Raw genomic sequence first — 16,335 nt, forward strand, 5'->3', positions numbered from 1 at the left:
GGCCTTTTAGTTTGCGGAAGCCGAAGCCCCAGGCGTAACCCTAACCCTAACCCTAACCCTAACCTTAGGCAGGGCAGGCAATGGGCTTAGGGTTAGGGCAGGTGCCAAGGAGAAAGCCCTCGAGGAGGCCAGGTTGTGGCAGTTTTGCGATGCCCCTGGGATGCCCTTTGCAGCTGCAGTGTGCCCGGAGCTCTGGGCCTTTTAGTTTGCGGAAGCCGAAGCCCCAGGCGTAACCCTGACCCTAACCCTAACCCTAACCCTAGGCAGGGCAGCCAATCAGCCTAGGGTTAGGGCAGGTGCCAAGGAGAAAGCCCTCGAGGAGGCCAGGTTGTGGCAGTTTTGCGATGCCCCTGGGATGCCCTTTGCAGCTGCAGTGTGCCCGCAGCTCTGGGCCTTTTAGTTTGCGGAACCCGAAGCCCCAGGCGTAACCCTAACCCTAACCCTAACCCTAGGCAGGGCAGGCAATGGGCCTAGGGTTAGGGCAGGTGCCAAGGAGTAAGCCCTCGAGGAGACCAGGTTGTGGCAGTTTTGCGATGCCCCTGGGATGCCCTTTGCAGCTGCAGTGTGCCCGGAGCTCTGGGCCTTTTAGTTTGCGGAAGCCGAAGCCCCAGGCGTAACCCTAACCCTAACCCTAACCCTAACCCTAGGCAGGGCAGCCAATCAGCCTAGAGTTAGGGCAGGTGCCAAGGAGAAAGCCCTCGAGGAGGCCAGCTTGTGGCAGTTTTGCGATGCCCCTGGGATGCCCTTTGCAGCTGCAGTGTGCCCGCAGCTCTGGGCCTTTTAGTTTGCGGAACCCTATCCCTAGGCACAACCCTAACCCTAACCCTAGGCAGGGCAGCCAATCAGCCTAGGGTTAGGGCAGGTGCCAAGGAGAAAGCCCTCGAGGAGGCCAGGTTGTGGCAGTTTTGCGATGCCCCTGGGATGCCCTTTGCAGCTGCAGTGTGCCTGCAGCTCTGGGCCTTTTAGTTTGCGGAACCCTAACCCTAGGCCTAACCCTAACCCTAACCTTAGGCAGGGCAGGCAATGGGCCTAGGGTTAGGGCAGGTGCCAAGGAGAAAGCCCTCGAGGAGGCCAGGTTGTGGCAGTTTTGCGATGCCCCTGGGATGCCCTTTGCAGCTGCAGTGTGCCCGGAGCTCTGGGCCTTTTAGTTTGCGGAAGCCGAAGCCCCAGGCGTAACCCTAGGCCTAACCCTAACCCTAACCCTTGGCAGGGCAGGCAATGGGCCTAGGGTTAGGGCAGGTGCCAAGGAGAAAGCCCTCGAGGAGGCCAGGTTGTGGCAGTTTTGCGATGCCCCTGGGATGCCCTTTGCAGCTGCTGTGTGCCCGCAGCTCTGGGCCTTTTAGTTTGCGGAAGCCGAAGCCCCAGGCGTAACCCTAACCCTAACCCTAACCCTAACCCTAGGCAAAGCAGGCAATGGGCCTCGGGTTAGGGCAGGTGCCAAGGAGAAATCCCTCGAGGAGGCCAGGTTGTGGCAGTTTTGCGATGCCCCTGGGATGCCCTTTGCAGCTGCAGTGTGCCCGGAGCTCTGGGCCTTTTAGTTTGCGGAAGCCGAAGCCCCAGGCGTAACCCTAACCCTAACCCTAACCCTAACCTTAGGCAGGGCAGGCAATGGGCTTAGGGTTAGGGCAGGTGCCAAGGAGAAAGCCCTCGAGGAGGCCAGGTTGTGGCAGTTTTGCGATGCCCCTGGGATGCCCTTTGCAGCTGCAGTGTGCCCGGAGCTCTGGGCCTTTTAGTTTGCGGAAGCCGAAGCCCCAGGCGTAACCCTGACCCTAACCCTAACCCTAACCCTAGGCAGGGCAGGCAATCAGCCTAGGGTTAGGGCAGGTGCCAAGGAGAAAGCCCTCGAGGAGGCCAGGTTGTGGCAGTTTTGCGATGCCCCTGGGATGCCCTTTGCAGCTGCAGTGTGCCCGGAGCTCTGGGCCTTTTAGTTTGCGGAAGCCGAAGCCCCAGGCGTAACCCTAACCCTAACCCTAACCCTAGGCAGGGCAGCCAATCAGCCTAGGGTTAGGGCAGGTGCCAAGGAGAAAGCCTTCGAGGAGGCCAGGTTGTGGCAGTTTTGCGATGCCCCTGGGATGCCCTTTGCAGCTGCAGTGTGCCCGCAGCTCTGGGCCTTTTAGTTTGCGGAAGCCGAAGCCCCAGGCGTAACCCTAACCCTAACCCTAACCCTAGGCAGGGCAGGCAATGGGCCTAGGGTTAGGGCAGGTGCCAAGGAGAAAGCCCTCGAGGAGGCCAGGTTGTGGCAGTTTTGCGATGCCCCTGGGATGCCCTTTGCAGCTGCAGTGTGCCCGGAGCTCTGGGCCTTTTAGTTTGCGTAAGCCGAAGCCCCAGGCGTAACCCTAAACCTAACCCTAACCCTAACCCTAACCCTAGGCAGGGCAGGCAATGGGCCTAGGGTTAGGGCAGGTGCCAAGGAGAAAGCCCTCGAGGAGGCCAGGTTGTGGCAGTTTTGCGATGCCCCTGGGATGCCCTTTGCAGCTGCAGTGTGCCCGTTGCTCTGGGCCTTTTAGTTTGCGGAAGCCGAAGCCCCAGGCGTAACCCTAACCCTAACACTAACCCTAACCCTAACCCTAACCCTAACCCTAACCCTAGGCAGGGCAGGCAATGGGCCTAGGGTTAGGGCAGGTGCCAAGGAGAAAGCCCTCGAGGAGGCCAGGTTGTGGCAGTTTTGCGATGCCCCTGGGATGCCCTTTGCAGCTGCAGTGTGCCCGGAGCTCTGGGCCTTTTAGTTTGCGGAAGCCGAAGCCCCAGGCGTAACCCTAACCCTAACCCTAACCCTAACCCTAACCCTAACCCTAACCCTAACATTAGGCAGGGCAGGCAATGGGTCTAGGGTTAGGGCAGGTGCCAAGGAGAAAGCCCTCGAGGAGGCCAGCTTGTGGCAGTTTTGCGATGCCCCTGGGATGCCCTTTGCAGCTGCAGTGTGCCCGCAGCTCTGGGCCTTTTAGTTTGCGGAAGCCGAAGCCCCAGGCGTAACCCTAACCCTAACCCTAACCCTAGGCAGGGCAGGCAATGGGCCTAGGGTTAGGGCAGGTGCCAAGGAGAAAGCCCTCGAGGAGGCCAGGTTGTGGCAGTTTTGCGATGCCCCTGGGATGCCCTTTGCAGCTGCAGCGTGCCCGGAGCTCTGGGCCTTTTAGTTTGCGGAAGCCGAAGCCCCAGGCGTAACCCTAACCCTAACCCTAACCCTAACCCTAACCCTAACCCTAACCCTAGGCAGGGCAGGCAATGGGCCTAGGGTTAGGGCAGGTGCCAAGGAGAAATCCCTCGAGGAGGCCAGGTTGTGGCAGTTTTGCGATGCCCCTGGGATGCCCTTTGCAGCTGCAGTGTGCCCGGAGCTCTGGGCCTTTTAGTTTGCGGAAGCCGAAGCCCCAGGCGTAACCCTAACCCTAACCCTAACCCTAACCCTAAGCCTAGGCAGGGCAGGCAATGGGCCTAGGGTTAGGGCAGGTGCCAAGGAGAAAGCCCTCGAGGAGGCCAGGTTGTGGCAGTTTTGCGATGCCCCTGGGATGCCCTTTGCAGCTGCAGTGTGCCCGGAGCTCTGGGCCTTTTAGTTTGCGCAAGCCGAAGCCCCAGGCGTAACCCTAACCCTAACCCTAACCCTAACCCTAACCCTAACCCTAGGCAGGGCAGCCCACCTTCTGGAAAGCAGCTTTGGGATGCTTGGATCTGGGGAGGAGTTCCCAGGAGGACGCCCAGCACCTTAGGGAGTCCTTCGCTAGGAGCCATTGGACTCTCTCACCGAGGAGCATGGTGGCAGCCCTGAGAAACAAATTGAGAGGGGATCAGAGTGAGCACAGACAGGATCCTGCAAGCTCACCTAAGCTTAACAGCTGCTAAAGAACATGACAAATCATGTGATTCAAAGCAGAACAGCTCAACCTGCCTTTTGAGATCAATGAGGACGTGTGTCCTCTCTGCAGCTCGCAGCGGCTCGCACGTGCACACCCCGTCTCTTTAGATTTGCTGAAAGCTGCTATGGCCTGATTTTCAGAGGTGCTGAGCGCCTGCAACTCGTCATGACAGGCTACACATCAAATCCATCACCTCTTGGGAAACTTGATTACCCTAGTGGAAACCCTCATTTCAAGCATTTAACTGGTTCCTACTGGTTTCGGCCGGTCAGCTCGGTTTTGGAGTGGATCACTCAGTTTGGGCTGTGCTAGTCCTTCAGGAGAAATAAATCCAAATCCATGTAGACCACTGAAGGAATCCACTAGAAAGGTATCAATTAAAAGAAAAAAAAAAATCTATTTTTAAAACACGGAACCAATAAAAATAACTCACACTTGGCTGGTTAGAGCTGTTCATCAGGTGACTTGCTGAACAGATGTCTCCAGCTGGGAATACTTGGATGAAATTCTCCATCTTCTCCTTTTTTTTTTTTTTTTTGTAGAAGTCAGTTATTAAAGAAGTACATTAGAGGCTTGAAACATGTTTTAATTCAAGCCAGGAAAGCAACACAAAACAGAAACTACACATACATTGCCAAGAGAGAGGTTGCTGAGGTGTAATCACAGCTTTAAGGGGTGAAGCTCTTTATCTGGATGTGTGAAGGATGGAAACACACTTATTAAAGCCCCTGCAGATACAGAGTTAATGCTGAAGATAACAGGGCACTCTTACTGAAGGCCTGCAGAATCCTAGAGAAAGCTGTCCAGGAGACTCTAATCTCTTTTTTTCACAATGCTAAGAAAATGTACAAAGTAGTGATTAATTCTGTGTGTAGAGATTGGGTCACAGATATTAGCGAACACTTTTTCCTAATTTTTCAGCCATGTTGGTGTTAATATACATATTTTAAAAACCTAAAGAATGCCCATGTTACTGTTTGGCCAAAGAGAGATAACTGAACCTGCTGTAGCAGGGGCATTTACTGATTGCTGCAGTAGCAGGGTATAGGCTGGAAATTTTGGGGTGTTTTTGTCTCCACTAACATATGAGGAATTGATCCTGCTAGAGAAAAACCAGTAGGAAAAAATCTCCCTTGGTACAGCAAAGCTGAAATTCCCCTTCAGATTGCCATTAAAATAGACACAGAAGGGAAGGAACCTTCCCTGAGCAGCTTCCCTCTGGCAGCAGCCTGTGCTCACCCCGCACTGCCCCTCTCCTTGCTGCACTCTCCTCTGTCCCTGTCCCAGCCCAGAGGATGCAGGCACTGCTCCTGGGATCCCAGGGTGATCCATGGCTGACTTGGCTGCAGAGCATCCAGCCTGGGAAGCAGAGGGTGAGAATTTGCAGTGCTGCTGTGCTGTCAGCTCTCCTGCACAAACTCATTTTTACCATTCTGCAGAGCAGCTCTGGAAGCAAAGAAATAGTTACAGAGCAGCTGCAGCTGATCCCAGGGGCAGCAGTCAGCTCCACCAGCCCTCCCCATGTCCTGGCCCAGTCGTGTCAGATCCACCCCCCTCAGATCCTCCTTAGGATCCTGGTAGTGGCCAGTGATGGGAAGCATCTCCAGCTTTTCTAGGGTCTGGAGATGTAGAGAGATTTAAGCTGGGAGGTGTTTGTGGCACACAGCAACCACAGACACACAGGCTAAAACTCAGTTTTATTTCCCTAAAGACAAAAGGACAAGTTGCACCATGAGCCAAATATCTTGTGTGGGCAAATGGAGCAGAATTTACACTCTGAGTCGGATTTTAAATCATCAGGCTGGTGCTATTCAAGGCTGTGGATCTGCTTATATGTAAAAGAAACAAAGATCAGGAGCCTTTTATTTTCTTCTGTCTTCGTAACAGCTGAATAAGTGTTCCTCAAACTAACAGGGAAAGCAAACAGAAGCATTTCCCCAGAATTGTTTCATTTCTTTGTGTCTCTTCTTTTCCCTTCACACATGTAGGACTTAAAAATATTTGGGGAGGAAGGGGGAGGCTTGCAGAAGCCACCTTGTTTCCAGTTTGGTTCATCTTTACCTGTCAGAAATGCACAAAAGGACTTTAATTAAACAGCAGAACAGGCTTCTCCTAAATACTTCCTCACTATTCACCTGCACCTGGATCTACGTGGAGGGGCTAGAGAAGGAAGATAGCTGAATTCCTTGGGTGAATAGAGAGCTTCATTCCCAGAGGGCACAACAAACCCCATCCTTCCTCTTCTGATCAACAAGAGCACAGAAGTTGCAAACCTGACCAGTACATCAAAAAGGAGCTTGAAAAATACTTTGAGCAAAAAATGCTAACGGTGCATCCTTCTCCTGTAACTGCACTGATATTAAATCAGGAAACAGTACGGAACAACTACAAATACATATATACAGGGGCTGTCAAAACAGCAGCAAAACCAAATCCCTAATGGGCGCTGAAGGTGGAAAGAGCAAAAAGAATATACAGTGTAGGCTTTATGATTATATTTAAATCCTTATGCAGCAAATGCTGGAAAGGGAATTCCAGAAATTTTCTCTATATAAGCAGTTTTTTTGATCCAGGACCTTGTGCAATGAAAAGGAATTCCAAATCAGTCTGAAAGAAAGGGTACAGGTCCGAGTGGGTGTGAGAACGTGCCTGTGGACACCTGGGCTATAATAGCATCCCCCTGATCCTGCAAGGGCCCAGGGATGCACCCAGCCCTGCTGGGAGCAGCCTTTCTGCTGCCATGGACATTGAGCCTGCAGCAACACTGTCTCTCTGGAAAAATGCTTCCATGGTGCTCGGTTTCCCCAAGCACAACTGAGGCCAGAACTTTCTTCCTGGCTGCTAAAGATCTGATCATCAATAAAGTCTCCCACTGAGCTCCTTGAGGAAACAGGCAACAGACTATGGTCAGAAAGGGAGGTTGACCTTTTCTGGAAGATTTACTGGCTTCTTGTAACTTTGTGAAATTGGGGTCCAGGACACCTTCCCTGTCTCTCTGACATCTCCCTTTTCTATATCTCTACCAGGGGACCTAAAACCCCTTGGAATGATCACCTTTTCCACCCAGACATCTGTTCACCCCAACACCTGAAATCCTAGGAGAAGCAGATAAGCAGGAGAGAGTTTTTTCTCTAGTAAGATGTCGTCCAAGTTCTAAAGTGTTTGAAAAGCCTTTGAATGACGCAAAATGGTATTGCAAGATACAGCTGCAGCAATTACAGTTCTTCAGCTTCTGCTGGCTACTTCAGTCCCCCAAGGCGACTTCAGATCACTCAGAAAGGTTTTGGTGCTGTTTATTGGCTACAAGCTCCTAAAAGAGCTCAGATAACGAGTTCAACATGCCATGGTTCAAGTGGGAAGCAGGACTCAGCCAGGCACAAGAGGAAAGCTGGTCCTAGCAAGGCTCAAATGGGGGATTTTGTGCTTCTGGATCAGGTGTATCTGCTAGAAACAATTTTCACCATGATGGAAAGGGGAATAATAACAAGAACGTGTATTGGAGAAGGAGGCTAGGATGAGACTGCAAAGTTTGGAAATGGTGAGAGAGACAAATTCTCTTGAAAACGAGTTTGGACCGATACATTCACGGTATGATGGGGCTAAGGATGAAAGAAATAACGAGAAACACGTTTCTGCTCTCTGCTTGTCTCCCTGCCGAAGGCACCCTTGCAGGAGAGGATGAAATGATGCCATTTGGTTTCAAAGTCACCCTCTTTCCCACCCCTCCTCCCAACCCCGGAGGGCAGCGAGACCCTGAGCCAACTGCAGAGGGTGCCACGGAGGGCTTGTCCTTCTTTCCCTGCGCAAGAAGGCAGGGCTCGGGCACAGCAGCAGCAGCAGCCGCCCCCCTCCAGTCCCCCCAAGGGCCGCGCCGCTATCCCGGGCTAACCCCGAGCAGCGGGGGGCACCGTTCTCCCCTCCAAAAAGAAAATAATCCCCATTTCCCTGCTCCAGCATCCTCCGGGACGGGAGCCTCGCCTGGGCATCACCCAGTGAGCTCTGGTGCGGTGCCCGCCGGGATCCCCCATCAGGAGCCGCCGCTCCCCGTCCGTCGCATCAGTCCCCGAGCCGCGTTTGGGGAGTTCGTGTTTGTCTGCCAGGGCCGGGCACCGCTCGGGGAGAGCTGCCGGGCAGTGACACAGCCCCGCTGCCTTCATCACCTCCAAACCCCTGTCCCGTACAGCAACACCCGTCCGGGAGCGCTCACGACCCCCGCGACCGAGCGAACCCCAAAGCCGCCGCCCGCACCCCCTGAGCCTCGCTGCCCGGCGGGGATTTAACTGGACACTGCAGAAACTCGGGAAAGAAAATTACCCCCTAAAAACCTACCCTTCTGAAGTGCTGGTCCGCTCCCTTCTCCCAGATCCACCTGTGAAAACGTGTCTAGAGTTTGTACTGGGATTTGCCCCGCTCTTAACGGGTTCGGGCTAAAATCTGCAGAGGTCCCAGTGATCCCAGGAGGGTTCAATCGCTTGTTTTATACAGCAAAGCCGCTCTCCAGACTTTGTCCAAATAATGTTGCCCGCTTTACTTTGACAATCCCCGCAGAAAAGGGAGAGCGAGAGGGAAATAAAGCCTTATGATTACCAGTAGTAATTTAATCCTAAATTCGTGGGCCATTCCCATCAGCCCCAACAAGCAAACATCAACACTTTTCTTTCTCATGCACATGTATCTGCGATAGATGATTAACCAGGTCCCTCGCTGCTTACACAGGGGAAAAAAATCCTGACAGCCAGCACCGTGTCTGCCTGCGGTTTGGGAAATTAAAAATCAAGCGAGGGGAGGTAGGAATTAGGAAAGTGATGCTCCTTTCCTCCATCAGTGCCGGCTGCCAGCCGCGGGTAATTTAGGTTTGGGTCTGTGTTTTTTAACAAATCTCCCATTCCGGTCAACATATCCCGCTGATGTTACGGGACATAAAAAGTCAATTCTGGGGCAAAAGCAGCAGTCAGCTACCAAAACAGAGGAGCGTTTCTTAGAGAACTGAGCATGGAAATTACATACACAACAGTCGTCTTAATTTTCATCTGAGTACCTATACCTGCTGTTTCTAAGGACCGGGGATTGGGATGCCAACGTAATACAATTCCCTTTCACTGACCCGATTTAGGCAGAGCCCTACCTGAACAAACACGGGTAGGTTTCTGTATGTTGCAGTTTTGAGGGAGAGATTTTAAATTTCAATGGCTCCAGGACCCCTACTGCCCTGCCCTGGGCGGACGTGCCGCCGGAGCTGATCAGAAATGACATTAATCATTTTCTCTGAACTCGTCCCGATTTTGGCCGGGAGTTTGCGAAAGGCAGGGGGAAGTGAAGGGAGAGCGGGAAGAAGTAATTTTTTCCTCGAAACGAACCTTGAAAAACCGGATCTTAAAATGTAGAAAGCATAAAAAAAAGAAAAAAAAAATTAAAGCAGCTCGATAAGCGGTTTTCGGATGCGGGAAGAAGGTGGCAATTAAAAAAAAAATGCCCGGAATGCTCGGCGGGGAGGCGAGCTGCGGGGCCGGGCAGGTGGGCGCCTCTTCTTCCCCCTGATCGGATGCGGAGGAGACGGGGAATCCTTCCCGAAGGATCCGGCAGCCGCCGCTGCTTTGCCCCACGGTGGCTTTTAGGGTGCGGGGGCCGGGGGGCGCGGAGCTCCCTCCCTCCCCTTGCGAGCAGCACCGCGGCCACGCTGGTGGGAAACACTTCGGAGCTGCCTCGTTGGGCTGTTCAGCCCAGAAATCCTTCTCCAGCAACACCATTTATTCCCCAATCCCTGTTAAAACATAAAATATGTATAAATACAATTTTAAATACGCGTAGGAGCAACGCCCCTAACATACAAATTCTATCGAGAATAACCTTTGGTGGCTGAATTAAAAACTGCAATGAACAACTGGGGATTCAGGGCACGAAGCGGTTCTGACTTTAGTCAGCCGCTTAACGCCGCAAGTTTTGTGGGATGTATTTTTGAAAGGGGAGCGAGGCATGGAAGAGCAAAGAAACAGACCCAGGGAGTGCCCCGAAATTTTATGACTGCGAGGACGGACGCTAGAAACCGATCTGTAGTTCACAGCTTAAAAGATTAAGGAAAGGGACAGAGTGTGTATGGACAGGGAGATAAATGCTTCCCTCCGCCTTTCAGTAGCTCCACCTTGTGAATATACCTCAGTAATTATGAGAGGAAAAAGTATTATCCATCTAATGGCACATTTTGCAGGGCTGCATCCAGGCTGCCCAAGCTCTCGCCAATGTCCCCTTTCTCTCAGTGGCAACGATAACGTTTAACGTGCAGGTAAAAATAAAACTCTCCCCAGGCAAATCTCAGAACCTGAGAAATCACAAGTCCAGCGGACTCGCACGGGGGACTCTCGGCAGCCCCAAGCCCCCGAGGAGGCGGCAGCCGCCGGACCGGGAGCGCCGAGCTCCCTGCCCGGTCCGCCCTGCCCCGCTGGCCGGTCCCCTCGCCCGGACCCCTCCGCAGAGGGGCACCGCGGGGCTCCCCGCGTCGCTGCGCCTCGGGGCCGCTCGTTAACAGCGAAAAGACGGCGATTTTCCAAACTAGGACTGATGGGAAAGCAGCAGCGCGGTGGCCGTGCGGAGCCCCTCGCGCCGCCCGGGCTGCGCTGCCCGCGGGGGATGCGCGGCAAGGGGAGCGCCCCGGGTCCGTGGGTACGTTCCACTCGTGTCCTCCCGCACACGCGTTCGGAGCAGCGCGACCTGCGGAGAGAGGTCTGCGTGCTCCCGGGAGCGCAGCCCCGCTCCGGGCGGGATCGGGATGCGGAGGCATCGCTCGCTGCCGGGACCGCAGCGTGGGCAGCGCCGGAGCCGCCGCTCTCCGGGACTGCCGAGCGAGAGTTCTGTCCCCTCCAAATGTCCTGGGGAAACACGCACACAAGGCATTGCCAGACCGATTCAAACCCCGGCGCGCCTGAACTGCGAAGGAGGATTTGGATGAAATCTCCCTGCCTGGTTTCCTCCAACCGGCTGCCAGAGGGACCCCCTGGAATTTCTTTTTCGGTAGAGGAGGACTTTGAGCGACTTTCGCCTCCCCGGAGATGCGGGGGAGCGGGATCAGCGGGTCCGGGCCGCGGGTACTGCCGCGGAGCTGGGGGAGGGGGGTGTCCCGCAGGGACCGACCCGCACCGGGAGGTCTCCCCTGGGGACTCCTCAGTGTTGTCCCGGCTCCAGAAAGGCAGTTGCCTCCTCATAATTCTCGGGAAAGCAGGCAGATCCTGAACTTTTTTGTTCTTTTGGCTAAATAAATAGGGGGGTGAGAGAGTGGTGCAGGGGGTTCTGAGGTGCAGAGGTGGAGGCGCAGCTCCGGAGCGGCGCGGTCAGGCCGGGACCGAGGCGGTGTCGCTCCCGCGTCGCTCGGGTCCCGCTCGCCCGTCCCCTTTTTCCGGCTGTTTTGTCCCGCTGAAATGCGCTGTTATTCTGAAAATGGACACTTGGAGTCGCACTTTCTGTCTGTTTGAGCATGAGAGCCGTGTAAAAAGAAGCCCTAATCTCCCTTAATCGTTACAAAATGTTAAAAAAAAAAAAAAATCCTGTTACCGGACCAAAAAAAAAAAAAGAAAAAAGAAAAAAGAAAAAAAAAAGAAACCGAAAAAACCTTACAAACCGAATACTCCTTTGCATGCAGTCACTCTCTCAGGGAACAGCAGAGGAAAGCAAATACGGTTCCCTCAGAACCGAAATGCAATTATATTTTCTCCCCTTTCTCCCTAATATTTGCAATTGTCTGTGTCAATGCCTTTGCTTTACTTTAGGGAGAGATTTGCTTCCTGTAACCGGGAGGGTTTCCCCGGTTGTACACGAAGCGCTGACAGCCCTGTCGAGCCGGTGCTTCCCTCGCTGCCGGCTCCCCGCTCATCCCCCTCGGTGCCTCCCGCAGCCCCGCACTCGCTCCCGGCCGGACCCGCTGCGCGTTCGCGGCCGGTTTTCCCTCGCTACCTTCGCACCGGGGCCTCTTACATAAAGTTGGAAGGGTGGATGCTTGTGCGTGGCATGGGGGGGAAGCTCCCTGCCTTGAGATCCACTACGGGATGGCAGCGGGCAAAAAGGGGCACTTTGTTATATTTAGAACAAAGGGACGGGCACGATGTCCCGGAGTCCCCCTCCTTTGTGGTCTGCAGAGGCCGAAAAGGACGGGAGGAAGGAATCAGAGAGAAATAAATATATAAATAAATAAACAGCTAAATAAATAAATAACTGGGAAGGCGCGGGTGCTGGAGGGGGAGCCGGGGAGAGCCCGGAGGTGCGGGCTGGGAGCGGCGGGCGCTCAGCTGGCGCTGCGGAGCTGTCACGGCGCGGCCCGGCCCCGCCCGGCCCCGCCGCCGCGCTGCCATTGGCGCGGCCGCCGCCGGCCCCGGCCCCCGCCGCGCTCTCGGCGGGCACGGCCGTATAAGAAGCCAAGGGGGGCTGCACTGTGATCACAGCTGCACAACGAGCGCTGGCGGCGGCAGCTACAGCAGAGACCTGGGCTGTGCTCGTCCCCCTTCTCCTCCTTTTTTTTTTTTTTTTTTTTTTTTTCCTCCTCCTTCCCCTCCTTCCTCCCCCTTTTCCCTCCCCTTCGCCTGCGCTGCCAGAGCCACCGAAACTCCCGTGCAGAGCCCCGCCGCCGCCGGTAGCCCGTGCGCTGCCCCGGCGCTCGCTCGGGCTGGAAAGTTGCGGCAGGCTCCGGGCTCGGCTGCCGCGGGGAGGGGGCTCCGGACTTACAAAACCCGGCCGGGGGCACGGGCTGGGCGTTCGCACCGACCTTCTTCTTCCTGCACAGAGCCGAAGGCAGCATCTTTGTTTTGTTTTGCTTTTGCCCTTCCTGCTACCGCTCCTTTCTCCTTGCGGCCGGGCGCCTCGGAGCCGGGAGCTGCCGCAGCCCGCGGTGCGGGGCGATCGCTGATACCGCCAGCCAGGAGCCAGCCAGGCGGCCCCGGGGGCCGGCTCGTCCTTGGCTTTGTTGCTCCGGACTGAAGAAGCCCCAGAAGCCGGGAGAAGGAGGCGGCGGAGGAGGGGGAGCAGAGGAAAGGAAGCGAGAGCTGAAAGCCAAAGTTGGTTTGGAATAGGAGAGCGCGGCCAGCCCTCTGCCAGACTGCGCGCTGGGGTGAAGTCTCCAGCCCCCTCCGCCGGGAGAGGTGCCCCCAAGACAGCGATGGCCGGAGAGCTCAGCATCGGAGCCGAGCTGCCCACTAGCCCGCTGGCCATGGAGTACGTGAACGACTTCGACTTGATGAAGTTCGACGTGAAGAAGGAGCCCCTGGGCAGGAGCGACCGCTCAGGCAGGCACTGCACCCGCCTGCAGCCGGCCGGCTCCGTCTCCTCCACCCCCATCAGCACCCCCTGCAGCTCCGTGCCCTCCTCGCCCAGCTTCAGCCCCACCGAGCAGAAGACCCACTTGGAGGACCTGTACTGGATGGCCAACAGCTACCAGCAGATGAACCCCGAGGCGCTGAACCTCACCCCAGAGGACGCTGTCGAAGCCCTCATTGGGTCCCACCAGGTGTCCCAGCAGCTGCAGGGCTTCGAGGGCTTCCGGGCCCACCACCACCACCATCATCATCATCACCAACACCACCACCAGTATCCCGCAGTCACTCACGAAGACCTGGCCGGCAGCGGGCACCCTCACCATCACCACCACCATCACCACCAGGCCTCTCCCACTCCCTCCACCTCCTCCAGCTCCTCCCAGCAGCTCCAGAACTCGCACCAGCAGCATCCCCCCTCCAGTAGTGTGGAGGACCGGTTCTCAGATGACCAGCTGGTCTCCATGTCTGTGAGGGAGCTCAACAGGCACCTCCGAGGCTTCACCAAAGACGAGGTGATCCGCCTCAAGCAGAAGAGGAGGACCTTGAAGAACAGGGGCTATGCCCAGTCCTGCAGGTACAAACGTGTCCAGCAGAAACACCACCTGGAGAACGAAAAGACGCAGCTCATTCAGCAGGTGGAACAGCTCAAGCAAGAAGTGACCCGGCTCGCCAGAGAGAGAGACGCCTACAAGCTCAAGTGTGAGAAACTTGCCAGCAACGGCTTCAGAGAGGCCGGCTCCACCAGTGACAACCCGTCTTCCCCTGAGTTCTTCATGTGAGTGCTTAACAAAAATAATTAAAAAACAAACAAAAACCCCCTACCCCCCAAACCTGACCCCTGTCACCTTCCCCCCCTGCTTCCATCCTCCTCTGACATCTCCATCCATCCGTCTGCTTGACTAGAGAGAAAGGAGGAGAGAAAAATAGAGACTTGATTTTTTTTTTTTTTTTTTTTGCAGCATCCAGTCTTCTAGAGTAGCTGTGGGAAAAGTAGGCTGGGGGTGGGGATGGGAGAGGTAAAGTGCAACTTTTTGACTTTCGTGTGCAAGTTAGAGAGAGAGACAGAGGCAAAGGAGAAAAGGACAAGTGAAGCGTTTTATAGATCACTTGCTTGCAGAGTGAGATGGACTTTAAAATAATAATAATAATAAAAAAGGACAATGAACAAGCCATCTATAACATACTGCCTGCTTGGAAAGAGAGAGGACATATACAGCACCATCTCATGCACAATTTACCTGCTTGGAAAAAGAGAATAAATAAAAAGGACAATATATGCAAACTCTTCATATATTGCCTGCTTTGAGAAATAAGTTACAGGACTCAGATGGGACATTCAATCTAAGAAAAGAAAGAATGAAAGAAAGAAAAAGAAACTCATCAGTTTTATTGCCTGCTTGATTATATAGAAAAATACGAAAATCTGCATTAAAAATATTAATCCTGCATGCTGGACATGTATGGTAATAATTTCTATTTTGTACCATTTTCTTGTTTAACTATAGCATGTTGATCATTGATCATAGATTTCTGTTGTTGTTTTGTTTCATCAATAAGAAAAGCATCACAAGTTATCGAACTTTTTACTGCTTGTGCAGTTTTGTTCGTTGGTTTTGCTCTTGTTTTCTTTTATGGTTGTTAGCTTGTAAATATCTGCTACTTCAAACCGTACAGGAGAAAAATACACAAAAAACAAAATAACATTTCAGCAGGCTGGTTATACGGTTTGTTTGGTGTTAAAGAGATACTTAAAGAAAAAAAGTTATGGGCATTTTGCATTAGAAAAAAACCAACTTTGTATATCTGGTGCACTTTTAAGTTGTATTTTTTTTGTTAGTTTTCATTTTGGTTTTTGTTTGTTGGGGCAGAAGCAAAAACGCCTGAATGGCATTGACAAACCTAAACTTAACAGGGAAAAACCCTCCTCGGCCACTAGAACCTACTCCATGCCTTAAAGTGGCAGCGAAGCTCTTTCCTCCAGGACAATTCCCAGCCTGAGTGGTTTGGCTTGGCCAGATAATTTCCCTTCTGATTGTACACTCAGGAAGAGAAGGACGGACGAGATACCAGTTCAATTAAAAAAAAAAAATTAAAAGCAGAACAACTGCCCCTAGATTTTCGGTAAATAAAGAGAGAAAACAACCCCAAACCCTCCTCGTTACGAGTCAAGTTGTGATAGCAGCGAGGGCTCCGTGTCGCCACTGAAGTTGGGTTTCTCAATGGCAGCAGCTGATGAGTGGGCTGGGAAAGCATTTAAATCTAAAACTTTTTTTTAAGAAGACATACTGCAACTTTTAAGTGTATTCTTTTGCAATGATTTGTAATCTGCTTCTCTGCTTCCCTATGCAGCGAGTGAAAGTTTTAGCCAAAATTTATTTGCAGTTGTATAGTAGTAGTAGTTTGGAGTCTTATGGGTGTTTTTATTACTTTTTTTTTTCCTCCTGCAGGTCAGTAAAAGGATTTACGTTGCACTGACAAAAATACCAAAATGAAAACTTATTTTTTAGTTTCCTTTTAGGATAGCTGGCACTGCTGGCCGGATGCATTTTAAGTTTGTATTAGTTTATAAATTAACAGTAATAACAAGATTGTAATGAACAGCATGGTGCTTGCAGTTTTAAATATTGTGGATATTAGTCATGCATCAGAAAACGATCTTTGGTTTTTACTGATTCAACTGTGTTGAAATCAAAACATTGCAGCAGCGGAAAAAATTGTTTTTATTTCATGTAAAGTTCTGAAGGGATCAATTTCAAATCCTGCTTATGATATGAAAAATATTAAAAAACCTGGTCTATTGTAGTTTTATTCAGACTGGTTTCTGTTTTTGGTTATTAAAATTGTTTCCTATTTTGCTTATTAAAATCATTGAAATGGTATTTCTTGGAGGGACCTGCTTCTCTGACGTCTCGTGTTCCCAAAAAAAAAAAGAAAGAAAGGAAAAGTTGTGGCCCCGTCCCGGTCCCCACCCTGCTGCCGGGTTTGCGGGGGGCGCGGGGCTGCTTTGCCCCCTCGGGAACGCCGCTGCTCTCAGGGCAGGAGCGCTCAGCCTTCCCCCTCCTCAGCCTGGGTCGGAGCTCGCCCTTGGCAGGGGAAGCGTCGCCCCAAGCTCTCCGGGCGAGCGGAGCGGCGGGAGCCCGGCGCCGGGCCCGGCTGTGCCGGGGGGTCCGCCCGGAGCCCCGCTGCCCCGCCGG

General features: G+C 53.2%; 1 protein-coding gene across 1 annotated transcript; it reads left to right on the plus strand.

Moving 5' to 3' along the window:
• The first annotated feature begins 12,129 nt into the window (after positions 1-12,129).
• Positions 12,130-15,943, plus strand: MAFB (MAF bZIP transcription factor B). Its single transcript, XM_084217732.1, has one exon. It carries the CDS (start codon positions 12,985-12,987, stop codon positions 13,918-13,920), a length of 936 nt encoding a protein of 311 aa, XP_084073858.1. The 5' UTR covers positions 12,130-12,984; the 3' UTR covers positions 13,921-15,943.
• The last annotated feature ends 392 nt before the right edge of the window (positions 15,944-16,335 follow it).

The sequence above is a fragment of the Fringilla coelebs genome (assembly GCF_963513975.1).
Source record: "Fringilla coelebs genome assembly, chromosome: 18".
Taxonomy (NCBI): Eukaryota; Metazoa; Chordata; class Aves; order Passeriformes; family Fringillidae; genus Fringilla; species Fringilla coelebs.

What these genes read in the sequence shown, in the direction of transcription:
- MAFB (XM_084217732.1), top strand. Translation starts at nt 12,985, where the DNA reads ATGGCCGGAGAGCTCAGCATCGGAGCCGAGCTGCCCACTAGCCCGCTG.